This window comes from Solanum tuberosum, unplaced genomic scaffold (assembly GCF_000226075.1).
Source record: "Solanum tuberosum cultivar DM 1-3 516 R44 unplaced genomic scaffold, SolTub_3.0 scf00325, whole genome shotgun sequence".
Taxonomy (NCBI): domain Eukaryota; kingdom Viridiplantae; phylum Streptophyta; class Magnoliopsida; order Solanales; family Solanaceae; genus Solanum; species Solanum tuberosum.
This window is the reverse complement of record NW_006239251.1, coordinates 136,067-155,921: the sequence shown is the minus strand read 5'-3', so window position 1 is coordinate 155,921 and position 19,855 is coordinate 136,067. Positions and strand designations below refer to the sequence as shown.

Sequence of the window (19,855 nt, the reverse complement as noted above, 5' to 3'; positions counted from 1 at the left end):
CCACCACTTCTAAAGTATGATGATGATGAAAAAAAATAAATGATGAAATGATGATGATGATGACGGGAATACCCTTGGTAGTCCAAGACTTATATATATAGATAATATATAATAGATAATATAAAATATATAATATAATATATATAGATAATATTATATAAAAGAAAGAAATATTAATAGAAGAAAAAGAAAGAAATATTAATAGAAGTGAAGGGTAATGTTGTCAAAGACACAATAATTTGGTAGTATTGAGGACTCACACTTATTAAATAGGAAGGAAGTATTGAGGACTCACACTTATTAAATAGGAATGATACTAGGTAATTTACCCGCGCGAATAATTAATTTTGCTAAGCTTTTGAACAGTCTTTCCAATAATCGATTGTAATAAGAAAAAAAAAAGTAAATTTTAGTAGGTTTTAAGAACATTTCAACAGAAATTAAATGATTTGACATTATCACCTATCTCAAGAATTTTAAATATATAATGAATGATTTAAAATATCTTGATATCTAATCATTCTTATCTTTTACATAATTTATCATAATATATGTTTGATGATATAATTGTCTTGTTAAAACTGAGTGATGTTTTTATGCAGTGATTAAACATATTTTTTTCTATTTTTTGTACATGAAAAATATAGAACTGATAATTTTATGGTTAGAATAACTCCTAGTTAAAAAACAAATTATATAAAAAAATTTCGATAATCAATATTAGTTATAAATAAGTTAAGAACATTAAAAATGTACACCACAACAACATAAATAATTTTTTTAGAGATAATCTACTTGTCTGAAGTCAAACTTTCACCACATTTCGTTATTGTTATTTTGTTACTCTAAAAAAATTTATAGAAGGAGAAAAATAAATTTGAAACAATAACAAAATAATATTGTTGTCCCTTTAAGAAATTAATTCTTCATTAAACTGTTGCTCTGAAGGCCCTTCTAGATGCTTCATCAATGCAACTTTACGACTTTTCAGAAATATATATGTATAGTTGTTGCATTATGAAAGTACAAGTAGATCAAAATGTTGGATTCTAGACCATGTTAAAGAAATATTCTTGAACATTAAAAAATTTAAAATGAGTCTAACCTAGATAACTCAAATGCTCAGCAATGACTTGCGACAAAAAGGACAACAAATCTATGTTAATAGACATATCTTTTGTAGCTTAAGATATTACTTTTATTTAGAGCAGGTTTTGTTTCATATTCTTCAAATAAAGCTTGTTGAAAATAGTTATAACTCACACCAAAAATATTTAGTAGAGTTGAATGAGAAGGAAAAACAGAAAAACATTAAAAGGACGAAAGCTTTGTCCAAGTGAGATCATATACATACCAAACAAAAAATAGTCAATACAATTTTAACGAGACAACAAAACAGCAAGAAAAACATACATTAAAGGGAGTAAACCATGAGATATCCAATGATGATAACAAATCATTCTAACCAGAAAAGTTCTCATGTTTTAAAATAATATACCTTAGAAAATTGACCAACACTTCAATCAACTTTCAATCTTTAAAGTACTCATAATATCCAGTGATAAAATTTAGTAAAAATAGATAACAACAACATAAAAACAAAAAATATGGGCATGCAAAGTTATTAACTCTCAGAGGAATTTCTAAAGAACACAAAATCTCATCCTTGTATGCGAAGAAATAACATTGTTGATGATCAGATTATAGATTTGTAAGGGTTTTTTTATTGTACCTTCAACAATTTCAGTAGACAAAACTTGCTTGAATAATCAATTAACGTTTATTATTTAATATGTACTAACAAATACTTATAACAATAATATTGCAGAAACATAAACAACAAAATTTAAAGCATGTACTCAAAAATAATAATTAATAATATAAGCATAAATTAATGACTGTTAAAACATACCAGGATTTGTAACAATAGAATGGAAAAAATTGATCGCACTGAATGTACAGTGTTTCCTTAAGGAAATTATTCCCCCTAGTACCCGAGATTTAAAGGAATTGATCCTCTGAAGAAAGAACGATTTTATTCACCAGAGTATTGATACAAAAAAATTGTGTCTGTGAGTCATTCAACAGGAGCAAAGTACGCAATTATTTAATTGTCCAAAAGAAAAAGAAGAAGATCAAAATTTTCTTTGTTTTAAAATGAGAGGAAATTCCTCTATTTATAGACAACAAAAGGTGATGTGAACAAATGCTTATTGTGTCGTATCCGAAAAGTCACAACCTTTCATAAAAGTCACAAATTTTCATAAAAGTCGCAACTCTTCATAAAAGTCGCAACTCTTCATAAAAGTCACAACTTTTCATGAAAGGGGAAGGCTAGTTTTAAAAATAAAATAAATTAAAAGGGATTCCTGGTTTGTGATGGCGCGGTCTAGGGTTTTCTTTTATATATATATATATATATATATGATTATATGATTAAGAAAATGCATATTTAAGTTTTTTTCTTTTGTGAAAAAATTATATTTCAAAATTTATGTCTAGATTTACTAGTTATTTTAAATTGTAGATGAGTTTCAATATGATAACTATTTCTTTAGAATTCTAACCTTACCTTGTAAACAGGGGTGGATCTAGAGGGCGGTGAGAGTGTTCACCTGAACCCCCTCAACAAAAAATAATACTATTAAACATATAAGGTAATATTTTGTTTTATATATATATATATATATTAGTTTCTGGGCACGCGTCTTACGCGTGTAACCCAATTTTATTGACCATAAATTTTTAATAAATTACATAAATATTAGTATTAAGAAACATGTTTGAGTTATAAATTGTATACTAAAGAAGATGTGCAAATTCTTAAAGTGATATCTTAATCCTACTTGGCGAACTCTCTAAAAGGAAGAAATACTTCTCCAAAGAAATCTTTGGTTTTCTTACTTTGATTTCTAATTTCACCTTTAATTATCAAAGTTATTGGATCTTGTTTCTTTTGGTATAATGTACAATCTCTTCTTTACCTATTGATTTGACCAAAATAACATTTTTTAATACCAACACTCAAGCAGAAAAGAGTAGAAAAATAGAAAATATGTTTATATTACCTCCCAGTTACCAACTAAAAATACCTTTGGTGTAATTATGTTTTTAGTGTCATGTGTATTTTAATTTATTTTTTTTGTAAATTTGATTAAGACCTATAAAAGGAGAATTATAATGTGTAACCTTTACCTAAGGCATATATATATATATATATATATTGAATATTAATGTGCATCAATTAAATATTGAATAAGGTATATATGATTTGATAAAGAATATGATATGTTTAAATGGTTGGAAGCTGAAAGTGAAGAAAATAAATACATGACACATATTAAACTTGTAAATAAAAAGTTCATAGAATTTGTACAGGTCTAAAGTTAGAAGAAAGGTCTTTCCAACTAAATTTAATAGATAATTAATTTTTATAAAAAAATAAAATGATAAATATACTTTTAAAAAACATTTTAGTAATTCAACTTTTGACTTAGACTCTTTCCACTTTTAATAGAATGATCTTGTTGACTTATATTACTAAAATCTAAACAAAATGAAGCTTAATTACTCCATTCTCATAATAATTTTTACATGATTTTAATTTGAGGAATAATTTTTAGTATTAACAATTAAGGGTCGAAGTAATTCATAAAGAAACAACCAAAATGTCTAAAAGTAAAATTGTCATCATACCAACCATTTGAATTTTAACACTACAGAAAGCTACCGTAAATATAGAATGCTTATGTTTAAGAAAACTATTAGGCTTAGTGCCGCATAAATGTAAAATGTAACTCTCATTTTTATTTGAAAATTAAATTTTTAAATCTCATATTGTATAAATTGTAGAAAAATAAAAAATGAAACAAAAGGGATGAAAATGAACAATATATGTATGTGTTTGCAACACAATGTTAGATAAACGACAAAGTAACACAACCAAAATCTTTCATTCAAAGTAATAATCTTTTGGCAATCTTTATTTAAATTACTTGTATTTAAACAAAAGCATATTACATAAACTATTCAAGTATTATCAAACTCATCATGTATTAATAGAAGTTTTATCAATTAAGTAGCACTTAAAAGAATAATAACACAAAAACAAAGAAATAAATTCCATAACAATGCAAAATGATACAGAATTACATAAAATATGGGTTGCATAACAAATTTATTTTGGACAACCATACCTTAACTCCAAAATGGAAAAGAAAACTTAAAATCATAAGCTAACATAAAAAAGATCTAAAGGAATATATAGGTCATATCTTATACTTCTAAGCTTAACACTTGAACTATATTGTAAGAAAGTTTCTCTTTTAAATTGCATAATGAAGCTATCCATTCTTTTCCTCAGTTAGCTTCTTGACGACATGTATCTATATCATTATCTAAGAAGAAGAAAAGAAAACAATAGATGATAGAAAAGAAAAGAAAAGAATATGATGATTTAGGGAGCAATTTACTGGTATTTATAGTGATATTTAGCTGTCTTTTCACCTACCAAATTAATGGAGCACATTGAATCATGATACATAAATTTTATTTTGGTTTCAAATTCAAAGAGTCACTAAAGAGTCATTCATTATTAAGTGTAGTTGTTGGACTTCATATTCCACCATTATGTAATTAAAATATTAGTATCTAATAAATTAATTAATTTCATTTTGATTTAGTGGAGGGGCAAAATGGTAATCCAACTTTGAATGTTGGAGTTTTCCACTTATAATAATATATGATATGATATATATTGATTTTGAATTCCCAAAACACAAGATTAAAGGTTCGCGTAGTGGTTAAGGGCATTCAAAATCTACCTTCAAGTTTCAAGTTTAAATCATAGGCACGCTTTAGATTGAATAATGAGCTAAGTAAGAATAAATTTGATAATTAGATGCTATGATGAGTAAATGAGATAACTAAAGAGTAAGAGTATGAATCTGGATGTTTTGGGGGCGTATAAATGGGTCTCTATCTAAAGTAGGATTGCAATTCTCAATAAGTAGGATTACAAGAGCTTCTAAAGCGTTGCAGTAAGTCCAAAAGTTCATAGAGGGCATTCACAAGATTATTGGATTATGGGTGTCACAATGGTTGAGAGTGTAGATTTGACCGCTTATCAGTTGAAGAGAGTAGCTCAAATTTGCTACAAGCAATGGAAGGAGGAAAGCGTTGTTGATGCAGACCCATTGGACTGGGAAAAGTTCAAGGCTATTTTAATATCCGCTTGAGATGAGAGAGGTTAAGGTCCAAGAGTTCATAAATCTGAGACAGGGTAACATGACAATGAAGGAGTATTTTTTGAAGTTTTCTCAATTCTCCAAATATGCTCCGACTATGGTTGCACGACTTTAGGGACCACATGAGTAAGTTTGTCTACGATATTTCTGCGATGTTGATTAAGGAGATCGCTATCTCAAGGTTAATGACTCATGCTCAACAGATTGGGAAAGAAAAGCTCAAGGAGAGTGCTAGAGACTAAGAGAGCTCAGACATATAGTGTAGACTACTCTCATCAAAAATCAGTAGGCAGTAATCGATATCAGTTTCGTCAAAAATACTCAAGTCCAACCCCATCTTCTGCTAGTGCTCTAGGGCAATGTTTCTAGTGGATGCACTTTCCTTACTTCTCAGAAGTGTGGTAAAATCATCCAGGAATATATATGGCCGGTACTGGTAGGAGCTTTGGATGTGGTCAGATTGAGGGATTGCCCATCGACGGTAGGCAAGGGCAAGGATGTTCATCAGCAGGCTCAGCCTAAAACTTTAGCAAGTCACCTGACTCAATAGGGTACCCCATCTAGAACTGGTGGCGGACTGCATGAGAACAGGTTTTATGCTCGTTCCCCTGATATAGTCATTGATATGTTACGAGTCTTGTTAGATTCAGGAGCCACAATACTTTTCAAGATGGGTTGAAAACTTGAAATGAATCAACCCAATTTCCTACACGACAACCATTTATTTTTCATTGATTTTCAACATATAAACCATGAGAAAATGGTCTAAAGCCCCCCAACCTATACCCGAAATTCCAACTACACACTCGAACTTCACGGGTGTCCTATTACCCCCTGAATATTTTATTTCTCAATTTAGTGCACACCTGAGTGCTGACCTGTCATAGGAGGTGAGAGCACCGCCTCTAGGCGCATTAGAGGCAATAAATTGGCTATGGTCATCTTCCCCAAATTAAATAAACCTTTGTTCCTTCTTCCCCACCATTAATCCTTGTTCCTTCTTCAATATTTTGACGATTTTCTTTCAAAAATGGCTAGGTTTTAGTTGTTTATGTTTATTTCTACTTTAAATCTTGAAATTAGGGTTTGTAATATGCTCTAATTTCTTATTTAAGTTCTCTAATTTGAATATTGAATCTTCTCTAAATTCATTAAAAATAACAAATGAAAACTTGAATAAGCTTTATATCGATGAATCAAACCCAATGCTCAACGTTGTAGTGAGATGCAAACATGAAATTTTGTTGAATTTGCAAACTTTTTGGTCGAAATTAAATTCGACCAAGAATTGGGCAAGATGAAAAGGAGAAAAGCGAAAAGAAAGAATTGGGGTAAGGGGTGATGTCGTTCGATCTTTAAGAGGGAAATGGAAAGGTTGAAGTGGGGCCTGCGCGTGCAAATCACGTTAGTCAATATATTTGGTTTATATGTACTGGTCAGCACTCAGGTGCACTAAATAGAGAAATAAAATGTTCAGGGGATGATAGGACACCCGTGAAGTTGGAGTGTGTAGTTGGGATTTCGGGTATAGGTTGGCGAGGCTTTAGACCATTTTCTCTAAAAACCACACGACATTATAATGTACAGAACTGCATTTATGACTCTTGACATTTTAAATGGGTAGAGGACTACATTTGAGACTTTTGACATGCAACTCCGTATGACAAGGGAGAGATAACCTACTAGGTAAAAAGGGCCACTTGCCTGTTGGAATTGAATATTGGGAGAATGGAGCTTACCATATCAAAAGAAATATCAGGCGGGCATACATGAGTTGCAATACAACAAATCCATAGTTTCTTCATTTCAACATTAAGGGACCTTTAGTATCTAAAATAAATAATTGAAGCTGAATATTCTATGAATAACAACTAGAGGCAAACCCCCAAAATCTGAATTTTGCACTCATAATAGAGGCTCTGTTTGGGAACTTTAGGATCATGATCAAACTAAACTAATCGAGTTTAGTTTATGCATTTTCAAATGGAGGCAATCCCCAATCGACTGGGCTGTAATCAAGTAAAGAATTCAAAACCTGATCAGCGACTTGATGATACTGACTATCCAACCTTGCATCTGGAACCATAACCACTGACCTGCATGCAGTAACATAAAACCCAAGTCAGTAGATGATAGCGCAATTAGAGCTTTATACATTCCTATGACAACTATATATCTGTACCTTCACTTTTCTCATAAGAACATTAATGCAATAGATGGGGGGTAAAAGAGACCAAAATGCAACCAGGTGATCTTCTATATCAATGACAATGAGAATCTTAATGCCACTTCAGGACTTACTTGGCATACGTGTTACATCTACCAGAAGAAACCCTTGTCAACAAACAGAACTTTGGGGACTTTAGTAGCTAAAGCATGTTATTGGCGTTTAATCATGCCTCATAGGACCCAAAAAAATGAAGAATTAATAGTAGCAAACAAATATGAGCAAGTTCAAAACTCATGAAAACTGCTAACATTCCAGACCTGAAGAAATTAAATTAAGGAAAAAACATAGCCTCATAGTACAAAGCAGGAAAACTATTAGAAAAACGCAAGAAACCAGAGCAAACACCAAAAAGGGACCATGTTACAAGGACTCTAATGATCACTACTAGCAAGAGATTTGGGTCTGCATATGTAAGGACCCAAACAAGGAATTTTTTTTGAGAAAGGTAACATCCCAAACAAGGAATATTGTCTATCCATTACAGGCAAAACTAGGTGTTTGTGTGGGTGTCATAGAGAATCCCGGGTCCTGGTGAAGTAGCAAACTGAGGCAATTTGCGGATGGAATAATAGTAATATGTATCTTTTAGATTATTGAATGATCCGAAGAAGATTACAAATCAGACAGAAAATTAGAACACCAGGAAGCACTTGCAGTGTGGATAGGTTCAAAGAGATTCTTGAAAGTCAAAACAAAAACCCCAAAATAGGAGGAAGGAAAAGGCAAGATCCTGAAGGAGTGCTCTGAATCCAAGAACCAGACCAAAATCATATTGTTTTCTCAATTACTAGATGTTATCTTCAAGAGATTAACAACACCTACGAGTTAATCAATTACTTAGTGCCAAATTGTTGAGACATAAATCTAGATGAAATATAAAAGGCAAACTACAATTTACATGTTGGACCAATCACCAATCAGTATAACCTTTGCACAGGATGTCAAGTACATAAGACTGTTGACTGAGAGCAAAATATTCATAGGAATAACTAAGACAAAAAACATACAGTGAAAAAACAAAATTAAAGATATGCAGTTGAGCAAGCATTTACAGGAAAGTACAAGGAGAGTTGGTATCTAAACTCCTTAAAATAATGAAAAGTAATCATGTAGTTCTCTCAAGTTATTCTACTAGAAGAAATCAAAAATGATATCACCCGACATTAAAATTTTGGGAGATAGACCTACATTCCAGCATTCTTGGCTGCAAGGACACCAGAGGGCGCATCTTCAAATACAAGAATCCTCTGTGGATCTACAGGTCCACCCTGTCCATATTAACATAAAGAATACAGCTCATAGGCATCCATGATATTTCATAATTGACTACATATACTGACCATATTTCTACTTTTCCATTATCTGAAGGATCTCCATTCTAGTTTCACAAATTACACCCAACTTTCTCAGATTTTGTAACAAAATAGTGTTAACTCCCCTAAAGGCTTGTACATTCAGAAAAAGTAGTCTCTCACTGTACAATTTTGAGAACAGATTTTGCCTTTCTGCAGTAAACGTCCTAGAAATTTTAGATGTTATATATTCTCCGCTTCAAATCAAATGCCCACCTTCCAATTTTACTTTATCCCAAAATAGTGTCCTTCCTAAAAAGAGAACTTCTTAAACATACTTTACCATATAAAAATCACATAGTACCCAGTTTTTCTCTTTTAAATACACCGTCTATCCCAAAAAGTTTCCTTGTTGAGTTTTGAATAATCAAAATACATATTTTTCAAACATAACTTCAGATAAACTTTTATATACATAAGGAAAGGTGACAGTCCATGGAAGGAGGAAAAGACAAGTAATGCTCCCAGAAGAAGCTGGCAGCATCAAAGCTTGGGGTTGTTGAAATGATCAATGAAAGATTTCTTTTGGAATTTCCATCTGATATAGAAGTTGCCAGGGTTAAGATTGGTGAATGGAGATGGAAAGGACAGAAAATTAATCTAGTGAACCGGACTTTGCTGACATCAATGTCCAGAAAATACAAGTTCCGGTGATTCGAGATGGGTTAGGCTTGACAGTTTTCCGACAACTCTGTGTGCCTTGATGCTGACGCGCACTTAATTAGGTTATGTTGGGGAATGGAGCAAGGAAGGGGTATCATACTCTCTATGTCCCAATTTATACGACTCACTTTCCGTTTTAGTCGGTCCCAAAAAAGAATGACAAATTTCTATATTCAGTAACAATTAAACTTTAAAATGCCTACTTTACCCTTAATGAAATGATTTATAGCCACACAAACATCTATTACTTATTTTAGACCACGAGTTTCAAAAGTCTTTATTTCTTTCTGAAGCTATGTATTAAGTCAAACTACATCACATAAATGTATGTTTGTATATAGAACTTTTTTATACTTTTTTTGCTGATATGTTACAATATCGTGCAGCACCTTGATTAGTTGAAGTTAAAGATGGCAAGACAACTGTAGAACATGCAGAGGAGGAGGGTTGGATTGATATGAGCAAGTCAGATTCATAAATTTAACTTCTGAGATGGCAAAACAATGCAACATCCTAACAAAAATCATTGACTTTACTTTTTCATTTGGAAGATGACTAATGTGTTTGATCATTGCATCACCGTAAATAGCTCACAGAGAAAATTTTCTTTTTCTAAGAAAGTAACACTATTTGAAGTTGGATATAAGAACCAAGCCAACAGAAACAGGCATATTTGAAAAGTCTAGTAGGTAAATTATCAATTAGACCATACTAAGGGAGGTCTATGTAATAGAAGACTAACCAAGAGAAGGATAAGTATCATAGTGCGAGATCTCTCAGTATATACACAATCTAGAGAAACAAAAATCAGAGAATTACCTCAAATCTGTTTGCAGCTGCAAGGAATATATCAGGTGATGGCTTCCCTTGTTTAACTTCTGGATCATCGCCACGAACAATATGATGCATTAGTGAAAAAAGTTCAGTGTGTCTTTGAGTTTTCAAATCAAAGTGCCGCGTGTGAGTTCTGAAAAATGCATTTATATTAGTTCACTTTTTGAATCTTACTTCTGAAACATTATCTTAGCATATGTTAATTCTTACACTTCTACTTTTTTTTTTATGACAAGGGAATGGTAAACTTTCTAGTGAACAAAACTAAAAGAAGATGACATACCCCGTAGCAACACAAATTGGTATCCCATTTTCATGAAGGTGATGAATCAGGCGGCTGGCCCCTATAACAGGACAAAAACTTAAAACAAGCAAAGAAGTTCATGTATCCAATTTTGCATTAAATGAAATTAAAAGACTGAAATGAACAATATGTGGAATTTATATGCTAGTCTTCATACTTAATATCCACTCTACTTCAGAAACAAATGTTCTAAACTAACATTACTGGATGCAAGAACTTGAAAACATAATTATTCAAGAAGCTGTTGGATAGGATTCACATGTAAGGAGAATCAGTAATTAGATTTATGAGCATGCTGTAATTTTTGCAAGAGATTGTCAAGTTGATAGGTAACCCATCTTGGATAAATATGTTTTCAAGTTCTTGCATCCAGTAATGTTAGTTTAGAACATTTGTTTCTGAAGTAGAGTGGATATTAAGTATGAAGATTAGCATATACATTCTACATGTTGACTATTGTTCATTTCAATCTTTATGCATAGTGACCTCTCAAATGGTGAAATTTTTGCAACAAGTTGTAAAGATGCAGAATACACATAATGAACAGTCAAACACATCATTTACCAATGCAATGGTAGGAGCAAAAAGAAACCTCTGAAAATCATTTCTCATGTTCGCAGCAAAAGGCTTTCCAACTCTGAAGTGTATACCACAAGAGGGTAATGAAGGTGTGTTCCTTGATATCTAGGAAATTATATGTTCCAAGTCACTTAAAAATAAGCTTTTCTTTTCTCAAGTTTCAAGGTTTAAACTTCTTTTTTTTATCACAACTCTGTTGAGGCTAGCTTGCAGTACACCTTGACTAAAATTCCTCTGGTTCCTATTATCTCCCACTAGCACAGGTGCCGGGTAACTCTACCGACCAAAACATAGACAAATTGGAAGTTTCAACTAGGGTTGCCTCCGATGAGATTTGAATATTAATTGATCAAGGTTGTTACTCTGGCTCTCAACAGCTAGGCCATCCCCAGGGACAGTTTCAAGGCTTTAATATGAAAAATATAGCATAAATGTTATGGAGGAACCTTTTATTATGCATCTAGAGAAGTAGAGATTACATGTCCCTGGTTATACTTTGGGGGAAGAAAGAAAACTGAGCTATTTCCATCAAGTAAAGAAAAGCCTCTCCAAAACTTTAAAAATTAAAACCAGTTAAAGTTATCCTCAATTGGTAGTTCTTCATAAAAATGCCGTATAAGCTAGGCCCTATTAGCAGGAAAAGATGGAGATAAAGAGTAAGGATTGAAACCCCATTAGCAGCTTGTGTATGTTCATGCAATATGGGTGTCTCATCCTTAAGAACTGGTTACTTCCTCAGCAAAATTTGGATTGTGGAAGGATAAGATCTTGCTTCAACAGAGATTCATGAAAACATATCCACCACCTCCACCGCTCTTTTCTTTTTCATAAATAGGAAGTTTAGAATCCAACTTGATTATTGAAAGGATTACCAGATATAACAGAAAAATGTTCCACCTGTCGCTGCATGTCTATTTAAGACTATACAGAATTAAATTCAACATCTACTGGATCAATTATACTTCCCCCATGCTTTTTACACTAGTTATGGAGGTAAAAGTATACATGGGAGTTGAATGCTCCAATACGGAAAGTAATAGGTAAAAAGTAGTATGATTGATCACAGATTTGTTCTGGCCCTAAAATTCATCATACAACCAGAAAAAATGATATTGTGGAGAAACTGATGTCTTACTTCATAATTTTGAGGAAACAATAGCCTGACAAAGGGTTCAGTCCTATTTGGATGCCTATATGGGAGGTAAACTGCATAATTTATATATATGTATATTATTTTAACGTTACGATATCTATCCATGTATATAATATGAAAATCAGAACTCTCTTTTAAAGGGAAATCATATATAGTACGGTTACGTCTTCAATCAAGAAGGTTATATAGAAAGTGAAGAAATTGATTTGAATATTTGATCAAGATCCACAAATTTTTGCCATTTAAGACAAATAGTCAATTCCATAAGTTTTACATCATGTGCAAATGTCTGCTCCTCTTATGAACAGAACTGAGAAGGGTGAGAAAGCTGAAACTTGAGAAATGAATTAAAAAAATATATTCTGTCTCTTGTGCTTATCAAAATTGTACCTGGCATGAGGTCGCTTGTGGGGAACATTTTCTGCAACATTTCTTCTCTCTCTACAAGAAAATCTTCAGCTGTAAGTGAATCACTTATTCCTGTCTCTTCAACAAAGACCCTGGCAGCCTCTATTGCCTTCATCCCCATCATCTTTGCCTTGAGTGACCAATCAAAAGTCTTATTATACCTAGCAAGTATAATCTCCTGGACCTCCGTATAGAATTTCTCGGTGTCTGATACACAAAAGAAAAGGAACAAAGAAGTTACTCAACCAAGATTTGTCTTCAAGTATCATCTATTCGACCACACAAAGATTCACCTGTTTCTTTCCGATAGAATATAACAAACGGGAAAGGCCTGGTAAATATCACTCTTCCCTTTGATCCCCTATGTTAACAATCTACCCTCACACCTTCTTCCCGTTACTTATTTGCTTCCATCCTTGGAAGCTGTTTTATTTTCTAAAACAGACTGCAGTGTCTTAATATATCAGGTGATGGGATAAGTACATATCAAATAATGTCTGCTGTGGTCAAACCACATAGGTATACACAAAGGGGCATAACAGATTTGGCTGTGTGAATTTGTTTTGTGGTTATTTAAGTTACATAACTTGGGTAGCAATAGAAAATCCAAATAACAAAACACCTAAAGTAAAAAACTAAAAGACGTCACAAAAAATTCAAACGGACCAGTCCATGCATCCTTTCCTAAACTTTAAGATCTCCTATAATAAATCAACATCGGTCTTACTGTTGCTTTGAGAGAACAAGGGAACTAGATCTTTTTTCTTTTTGGTTGATGAAGAGTGAACTAGATTAGGGAACACAACAAGCTGCCTTAGGTATAAGAGTTGATTGTAGTTTTGTACATCTCCAGAAAGAAGAATTCGTAAAAGATAACACAATGCACAGTGGAAGGAACTTTCTCACACTGTGCTATTGCTAACTTTTCCTTTACAGACGCACATCATTATAAGGTTTTAACTGACTATAAATCATAACCGCGTACAGGCAGTGAGTAATATATAATTTACAAAAAGAATGCAATTCTCTGCTATGGTGACATGCTTTAGAACCACCAATCCTACATAATTTATTGATTTTTTTTTTTTTGAAAATGGTAACGATGTATTATATCACAAAAGTACATGGGTTGTACTCAAACCTTATATACAGATGCACTCTAGACACTCCTACTCTATTTCTATATTGAGTCTAGAACATCAACTATAGAGACAGTGTCATTTGAGTATAATTGATTACACCAAAAACATAACAACAAAATGCAGTTTAGTTTAACATCCTGTATAGAAAGTGAAGAAATTGATTTGAATATTTGATCAAGATCCACAAATTTTTGCCATTTAAGACAAATAGTCAATTCCATAAGTTTTACATCATGTGCAAATGTCTGCTCCTCTTATGAACAGAACTGAGAAGGGTGAGAAAGCTGAAACTTGAGAAATGAATTAAAAAAATATATTCTGTCTCTTGTGCTTATCAAAATTGTACCTGGCATGAGGTCGCTTGTGGGGAACATTTTCTGCAACATTTCTTCTCTCTCTACAAGAAAATCTTCAGCTGTAAGTGAATCACTTATTCCTGTCTCTTCAACAAAGACCCTGGCAGCCTCTATTGCCTTCATCCCCATCATCTTTGCCTTGAGTGACCAATCAAAAGTCTTATTATACCTAGCAAGTATAATCTCCTGGACCTCCGTATAGAATTTCTCGGTGTCTGATACACAAAAGAAAAGGAACAAAGAAGCTACTCAACCAAGATTTGTCTTCAAGTATCATCTATTCGACCACACAAAGATTCACCTGTTTCTTTCCGATAGAATATAACAAACGGGAAAGGCCTGGTAAATATCACTCTTCCCTTTGATCCCCTATGTTAACAATCTACCCTCACACCTTCTTCCCGTTACTTATTTGCTTCCATCCTTAGAAGCTCTTTTATTTTCTAAAACAGACTGCAGTGTCTTAATATATCAGGTGATGGGATAAGTACATATCAAATAATGTCTGCTGTGGTCAAACCACATAGGTATACACAAAGGGGCATAACAGATTTGGCTGTGTGAATTTGTTTTGTGGTTATTTAAGTTACATAACTTGGGTAGCAATAGAAAATCCAAATAACAAAACACCTAAAGTAAAAAACTAAAAGACGTCACAAAAAATTCAAACGGACCAGTCCATGCATCCTTTCCTAAACTTTAAGATCTCCTATAATAAATCAACATCGGTCTTACTGTTGCTTTGAGAGAACAAGGGAACTAGATCTTTTTTCTTTTTGGTTGATGAAGAGTGAACTAGATTAGGGAACACAACAAGCTGCCTTAGGTATAAGAGTTGATTGTAGTTTTGTACATCTCCAGAAAGAAGAATTCGTAAAAGATAACACAATGCACAGTGGAAGGAACTTTCTCACACTGTGCTATTGCTAACTTTTCCTTTACAGACGCACATCATTATAAGGTTTTAACTGACTATAAATCATAACCGCGTACAGGCAGTGAGTAATATATAATTTACAAAAAGAATGCAATTCTCTGCTATGGTGACATGCTTTAGAACCACCAATCCTACATAATTTATTGATTTTTTTTTTTTTGAAAATGGTAACGATGTATTATATCACAAAAGTACATGGGTTGTACTCAAACCTTATATACAGATGCACTCTAGACACTCCTACTCTATTTCTATATTGAGTCTAGAACATCAACTATAGAGACAGTGTCATTTGAGTATAATTGATTACACCAAAAACATAACAACAAAATGCAGTTTAGTTTAACATCCTGCACACTATTTTCTATGCCTTCAAAACATCTGGAATTCCTTTCTTTCCAGATTGCCCACCATATTGAAGCAGGGATAATTCTCCATCTAGTTCTGTCTTTTGCAAGGGCACCTGCCTCCTCCCAGCTGTACAAGGCCTCAGTAACTCTCCTAGGCATAGTCCAGGATATGCCTTTAAGGCTCAAGAAAATCCTCCAAAGCTGCCGGGTGTATTTGCAGTGTAGAAATAGATGGTTTACAGTTTCTAAGGTTTCCCCACATAGGAAACACCTAGAGCATAAGGTTATCCCCCTTTTCATTACATTATCCTGAGTCAGGGCAGCTTCCTTAGCTAGCAGCCAAATAAAGCATGAGACTTTGTGTGGGATTCTACACTTCCATACTTGTTTCCAAGGCCAGATGGGACTCTGCTGGCTTGATTCATCCATCAGCCTGTAAGCTGAATGCACTTTGAACTCTCCTCTATTGTTGCCTTTCCACCAAAGCATATCCTCATATGCCTGAAGTCCAGTAAAATGTCCAACCAACTTGAGGAATTCTGCCAACCTCATCACTTCCCAGTCATTTGGTTCTCTCCTGAAGATGAAATTCCACCCTTGTGGTGTCCATAGTTCTGCAATAGTTCTTTGTTGGAACATTGCCAGATTGTAAATATCAGGGAAAAGAGTTTCCAGGTTACCTTTCTCATGCCATTCATCCTTCCAGAATTTGATTTTGTTCCCATTCCCCACTTTCATCTTGAATTTGGGTTTAACTTCCTCCCATAATGCTCTTATGGATCTCCATAAACTGATCCCATAAGGTGTGGTCACAATCTTAGTCATCCAACTATCTTCATTCTCATATTTGGCACCTATCACTCTTCTCCAAAGTGTTTGGTTTTCATTTGAGTATTTGCACAACCACTTCATTAAGAGTGCTTTGCCATGTAGCTCCATATTCTTTATTCCCAGACCACCATTCTTCTTTCCAGTTGTCACTGCATTCCATTTTACTAGATGAAAACCTCTATTCTCTTTGTTTCCTTGCCACAAGAACTTCCTTCTTATGCTGTCTAGTCTTTTAGTGATCCCTGGTGGGATGGGAAATAGAGACAGCATGTAAGTTGGGAGAGCATCTAGGACTGAGTTTATGAGGGTCAGTCTACCCCCTCTTGACAAGTACTGAGTTTTCCATCTGGCCAGCTTCTTCTCACACTTCTCTATCACACCATTCCAAATTTCTAAGGACTTGGATTTTGCTCCCAATGGCATACCCAAATATGTTGTAGGTAGAGTACCTACTTCACCCCCTAGAATTGAAGCTAACAATTCTATGTTGTTGACCTCATTGATAGTATACATAGAACTTTTAATCCAGTTAATGTGCAACCCGGATACCCCTTCAAACAGCACCAGGATCACCCTTAAGTATTTCAGTTGGTCTTCCTCAGCTCCACAAAAAATCAATGTATCATCTGCATACTGAAGATGTGTCACCTCCAAGCTTTCTGTATTTTCTCTAGCCACATCAAAACCTTTTATCCATCCTCTCATATTTGCTGTCTTGAGCATATTATTCAGCCCCTCCATAGTAATTAAGAACAAGAAAGGGGACAATGGATCACCCTGCCTGAGTCCTCTTTGAGTTTGAAAAAACCCTGCAGGGGACCCATTAATCAGAACAGAGAAGCTAACTGTAGAAATGCAAAAGCTAATCCAGTTCAACCATTTTTGTCCAAATCCCATCATCTCTAAAATCTTCAGAAGGTACTTCCAATTCACATGATCATATGCTTTTTCTATGTCCAGCTTGCATAGAATGCCAGGTTTCTTCTGCTTATTCCTGGAATCTACAGCTTCATTAGCAATCAACACTGCATCCATAATTTGTCTCCCTTTTATAAAAGCCATTTGCTGTGAGTCCACCAGTTTGTCTATCACAACTTTCAACCTTTCTGTGAGAACTTTGGAGAGTATTTTGTAAATGCTCCCTATGAGGCTAATTGGTCTGTAGTCCCTTAACTCATTGGCTCCTTTTTTCTTTGGAATGAGTGCAATGAAGGTATTACTCAACCAAGATTTGTCTTCAAGTATCATCTATTCGACCACACAAAGATTCACCTGTTTCTTTCCGATAGAATATAACAAACGGGAAAGGCCTGGTAAATATCACTCTTCCCTTTGATCCCCTATGTTAACAATCTACCCTCACACCTTCTTCCCGTTACTTATTTGCTTCCATCCTTAGAAGCTGTTTTATTTTCTAAAACAGACTGCAGTGTCTTAATATATCAGGTGATGGGATAAGTACATATCAAATAATGTCTGCTGTGGTCAAACCACATAGGTATACACAAAGGGGCATAACAGATTTGGCTGTGTGAATTTGTTTTGTGGTTATTTAAGTTACATAACTTGGGTAGCAATAGAAAATCCAAATAACAAAACACCTAAAGTAAAAAACTAAAAGACGTCACAAAAAATTCAAATGGACCAGTCCATGCATCCTTTCCTAAACTTTAAGATCTCCTATAATAAATCAACATCGGTCTTACTGTTGCTTTGAGAGAACAAGGGAACTAGATCTTTTTTCTTTTTGGTTGATGAAGAGTGAACTAGATTAGGGAACACAACAAGCTGCCTTAGGTATAAGAGTTGATTGTAGTTTTGTACATCTCCAGAAAGAAGAATTCGTAAAAGATAACACAATGCACAGTGGAAGGAACTTTCTCACACTGTGCTATTGCTAACTTTTCCTTTACAGACGCACATCATTATAAGGTTTTAACTGACTATAAATCATAACCGCGTACAGGCAGTGAGTAATATATAATTTACAAAAAGAATGCAATTCTCTGCTATGGTGACATGCTTTAGAACCACCAATCCTACATAATTTATTGATTTTTAATTAGGGGAATATATAGTCAAAGAACTTATACTGTTTACAGAAAGAACGCAATTCTCTGCTATAGTGACATGTTTCAGAACCACCAAGTCTCTGTAATTTACTCTTAATTCCTCTTGATTAGGGAAAAAGATAATCAAAAGACTAAGAAATGCACTGTGTTTTCTTTGATATGTGAGAAATGTCTTAGTTCTTGAGTACCTTGTGCGCCAGATATGTGATGTTACATCAGAAAGATATAGACATACAGACGTGTACATGTGCTTGAGGAACACACTCATCATACCATCTCTACTGGAATGTGGAGTGGCATAGTCTATCTATAAAGAAAAGCATAACAGAATACATCAAAAGAGATGGTCTAATGGTCACAGCCCACAGGGACTCACTTAACGAGACCAGAATTATGCATTTGTTCACCTATCAACTATAATTGACAACTTTTGGCATCACTAGCAAAGGCAACTTCAAATTCCAAGTCGGATAATTCCTTCAAGCAGCAGCTCAGTTTTTTTCATTTTGGCACACTGCACGTGCCCAACCAACTTCCAAGAATGCTATTTCACTCTTCAAAATGATTTTCTAAAATTTTGAAAATGATTACTTCAGTGGCTGTCGCCTTTTCTAATATATGAGTTCCCCACCCTATCTTTACAAATCCTAAATCTGACACTGCTTTCAAGGCATAACATCAAAAGTTAAAGTATTCTAACTCTTCATTTTCAATCAATAGTACACTAGCATACTCATTCATCTCCTCCGAAGAACAACAAGGGTAGAACACATAACACTCAAATTTCGAATTTCACTCCCAATTCCCAAATGATCAGAAATTCTACAACATCCAAAGAACAATTTTAGCAACCGATTGCATACCAAGATTACATCAATCCTTGAGAAACTCTACTCTACCCATAGGCAATTCCCACGAGCACATTACCAGTTGAGTCACAAAAGAGGGTGGCATTGCATTCTCAGTTCATTCAGATTTGTGAAATAAACTAAAGCAAAGAAAAGAGAATAGGAGAGCAAAATGCAAGTGACATATTGATACCTAGAAGAAGCCCGTCCATGTCAAAGATTACATGAGTGATTGAGCCTTTCCTTGCCGATGAAGCATCAATGCCTTGATTCGCCATATTTCAACAACTTTTAGCTTCTTCTGGCGCACCACAACTAAGATTGCAGCAGATCTGAAAGATTATTTTTGTTACCCACTGTCTTAATTTGGAAGTACCCTTTTCTTCTTTTCTTATTGGGCAGTACTTCTGGGTTTAATCAGATTTAACGCCTTTTCCTCCTTTTTAATTCCGTTCCTTTTTTCCTCCTTTTTCTCTTTTAAAATACAAGTGAAGACACAATACATTGAAATTGGTGTCGCTTTAACTAGTATCACCAAACTGGAAATTAG

The 19,855-nt window shown here is 34.0% G+C and overlaps 1 protein-coding gene across 1 annotated transcript; it reads right to left on the bottom strand.

Moving 5' to 3' along the window:
- Nucleotides 1–6,966: 6,966 nt before the first annotated feature.
- Nucleotides 6,967–19,855, bottom strand: LOC102605138 ((DL)-glycerol-3-phosphatase 2-like). Its single transcript, XM_006360565.2, has 6 exons — nt 19,499–19,855; nt 14,258–14,482; nt 10,609–10,669; nt 10,311–10,458; nt 8,665–8,744; nt 6,967–7,342 (listed from the first exon to the last, which is right to left on the bottom strand). The coding sequence occupies exons 1-6, from the start codon at nt 19,581–19,583 to the stop codon at nt 7,216–7,218; spliced, it is 726 nt and encodes a 241-aa protein (XP_006360627.1). The 5' UTR covers nt 19,584–19,855; the 3' UTR covers nt 6,967–7,215.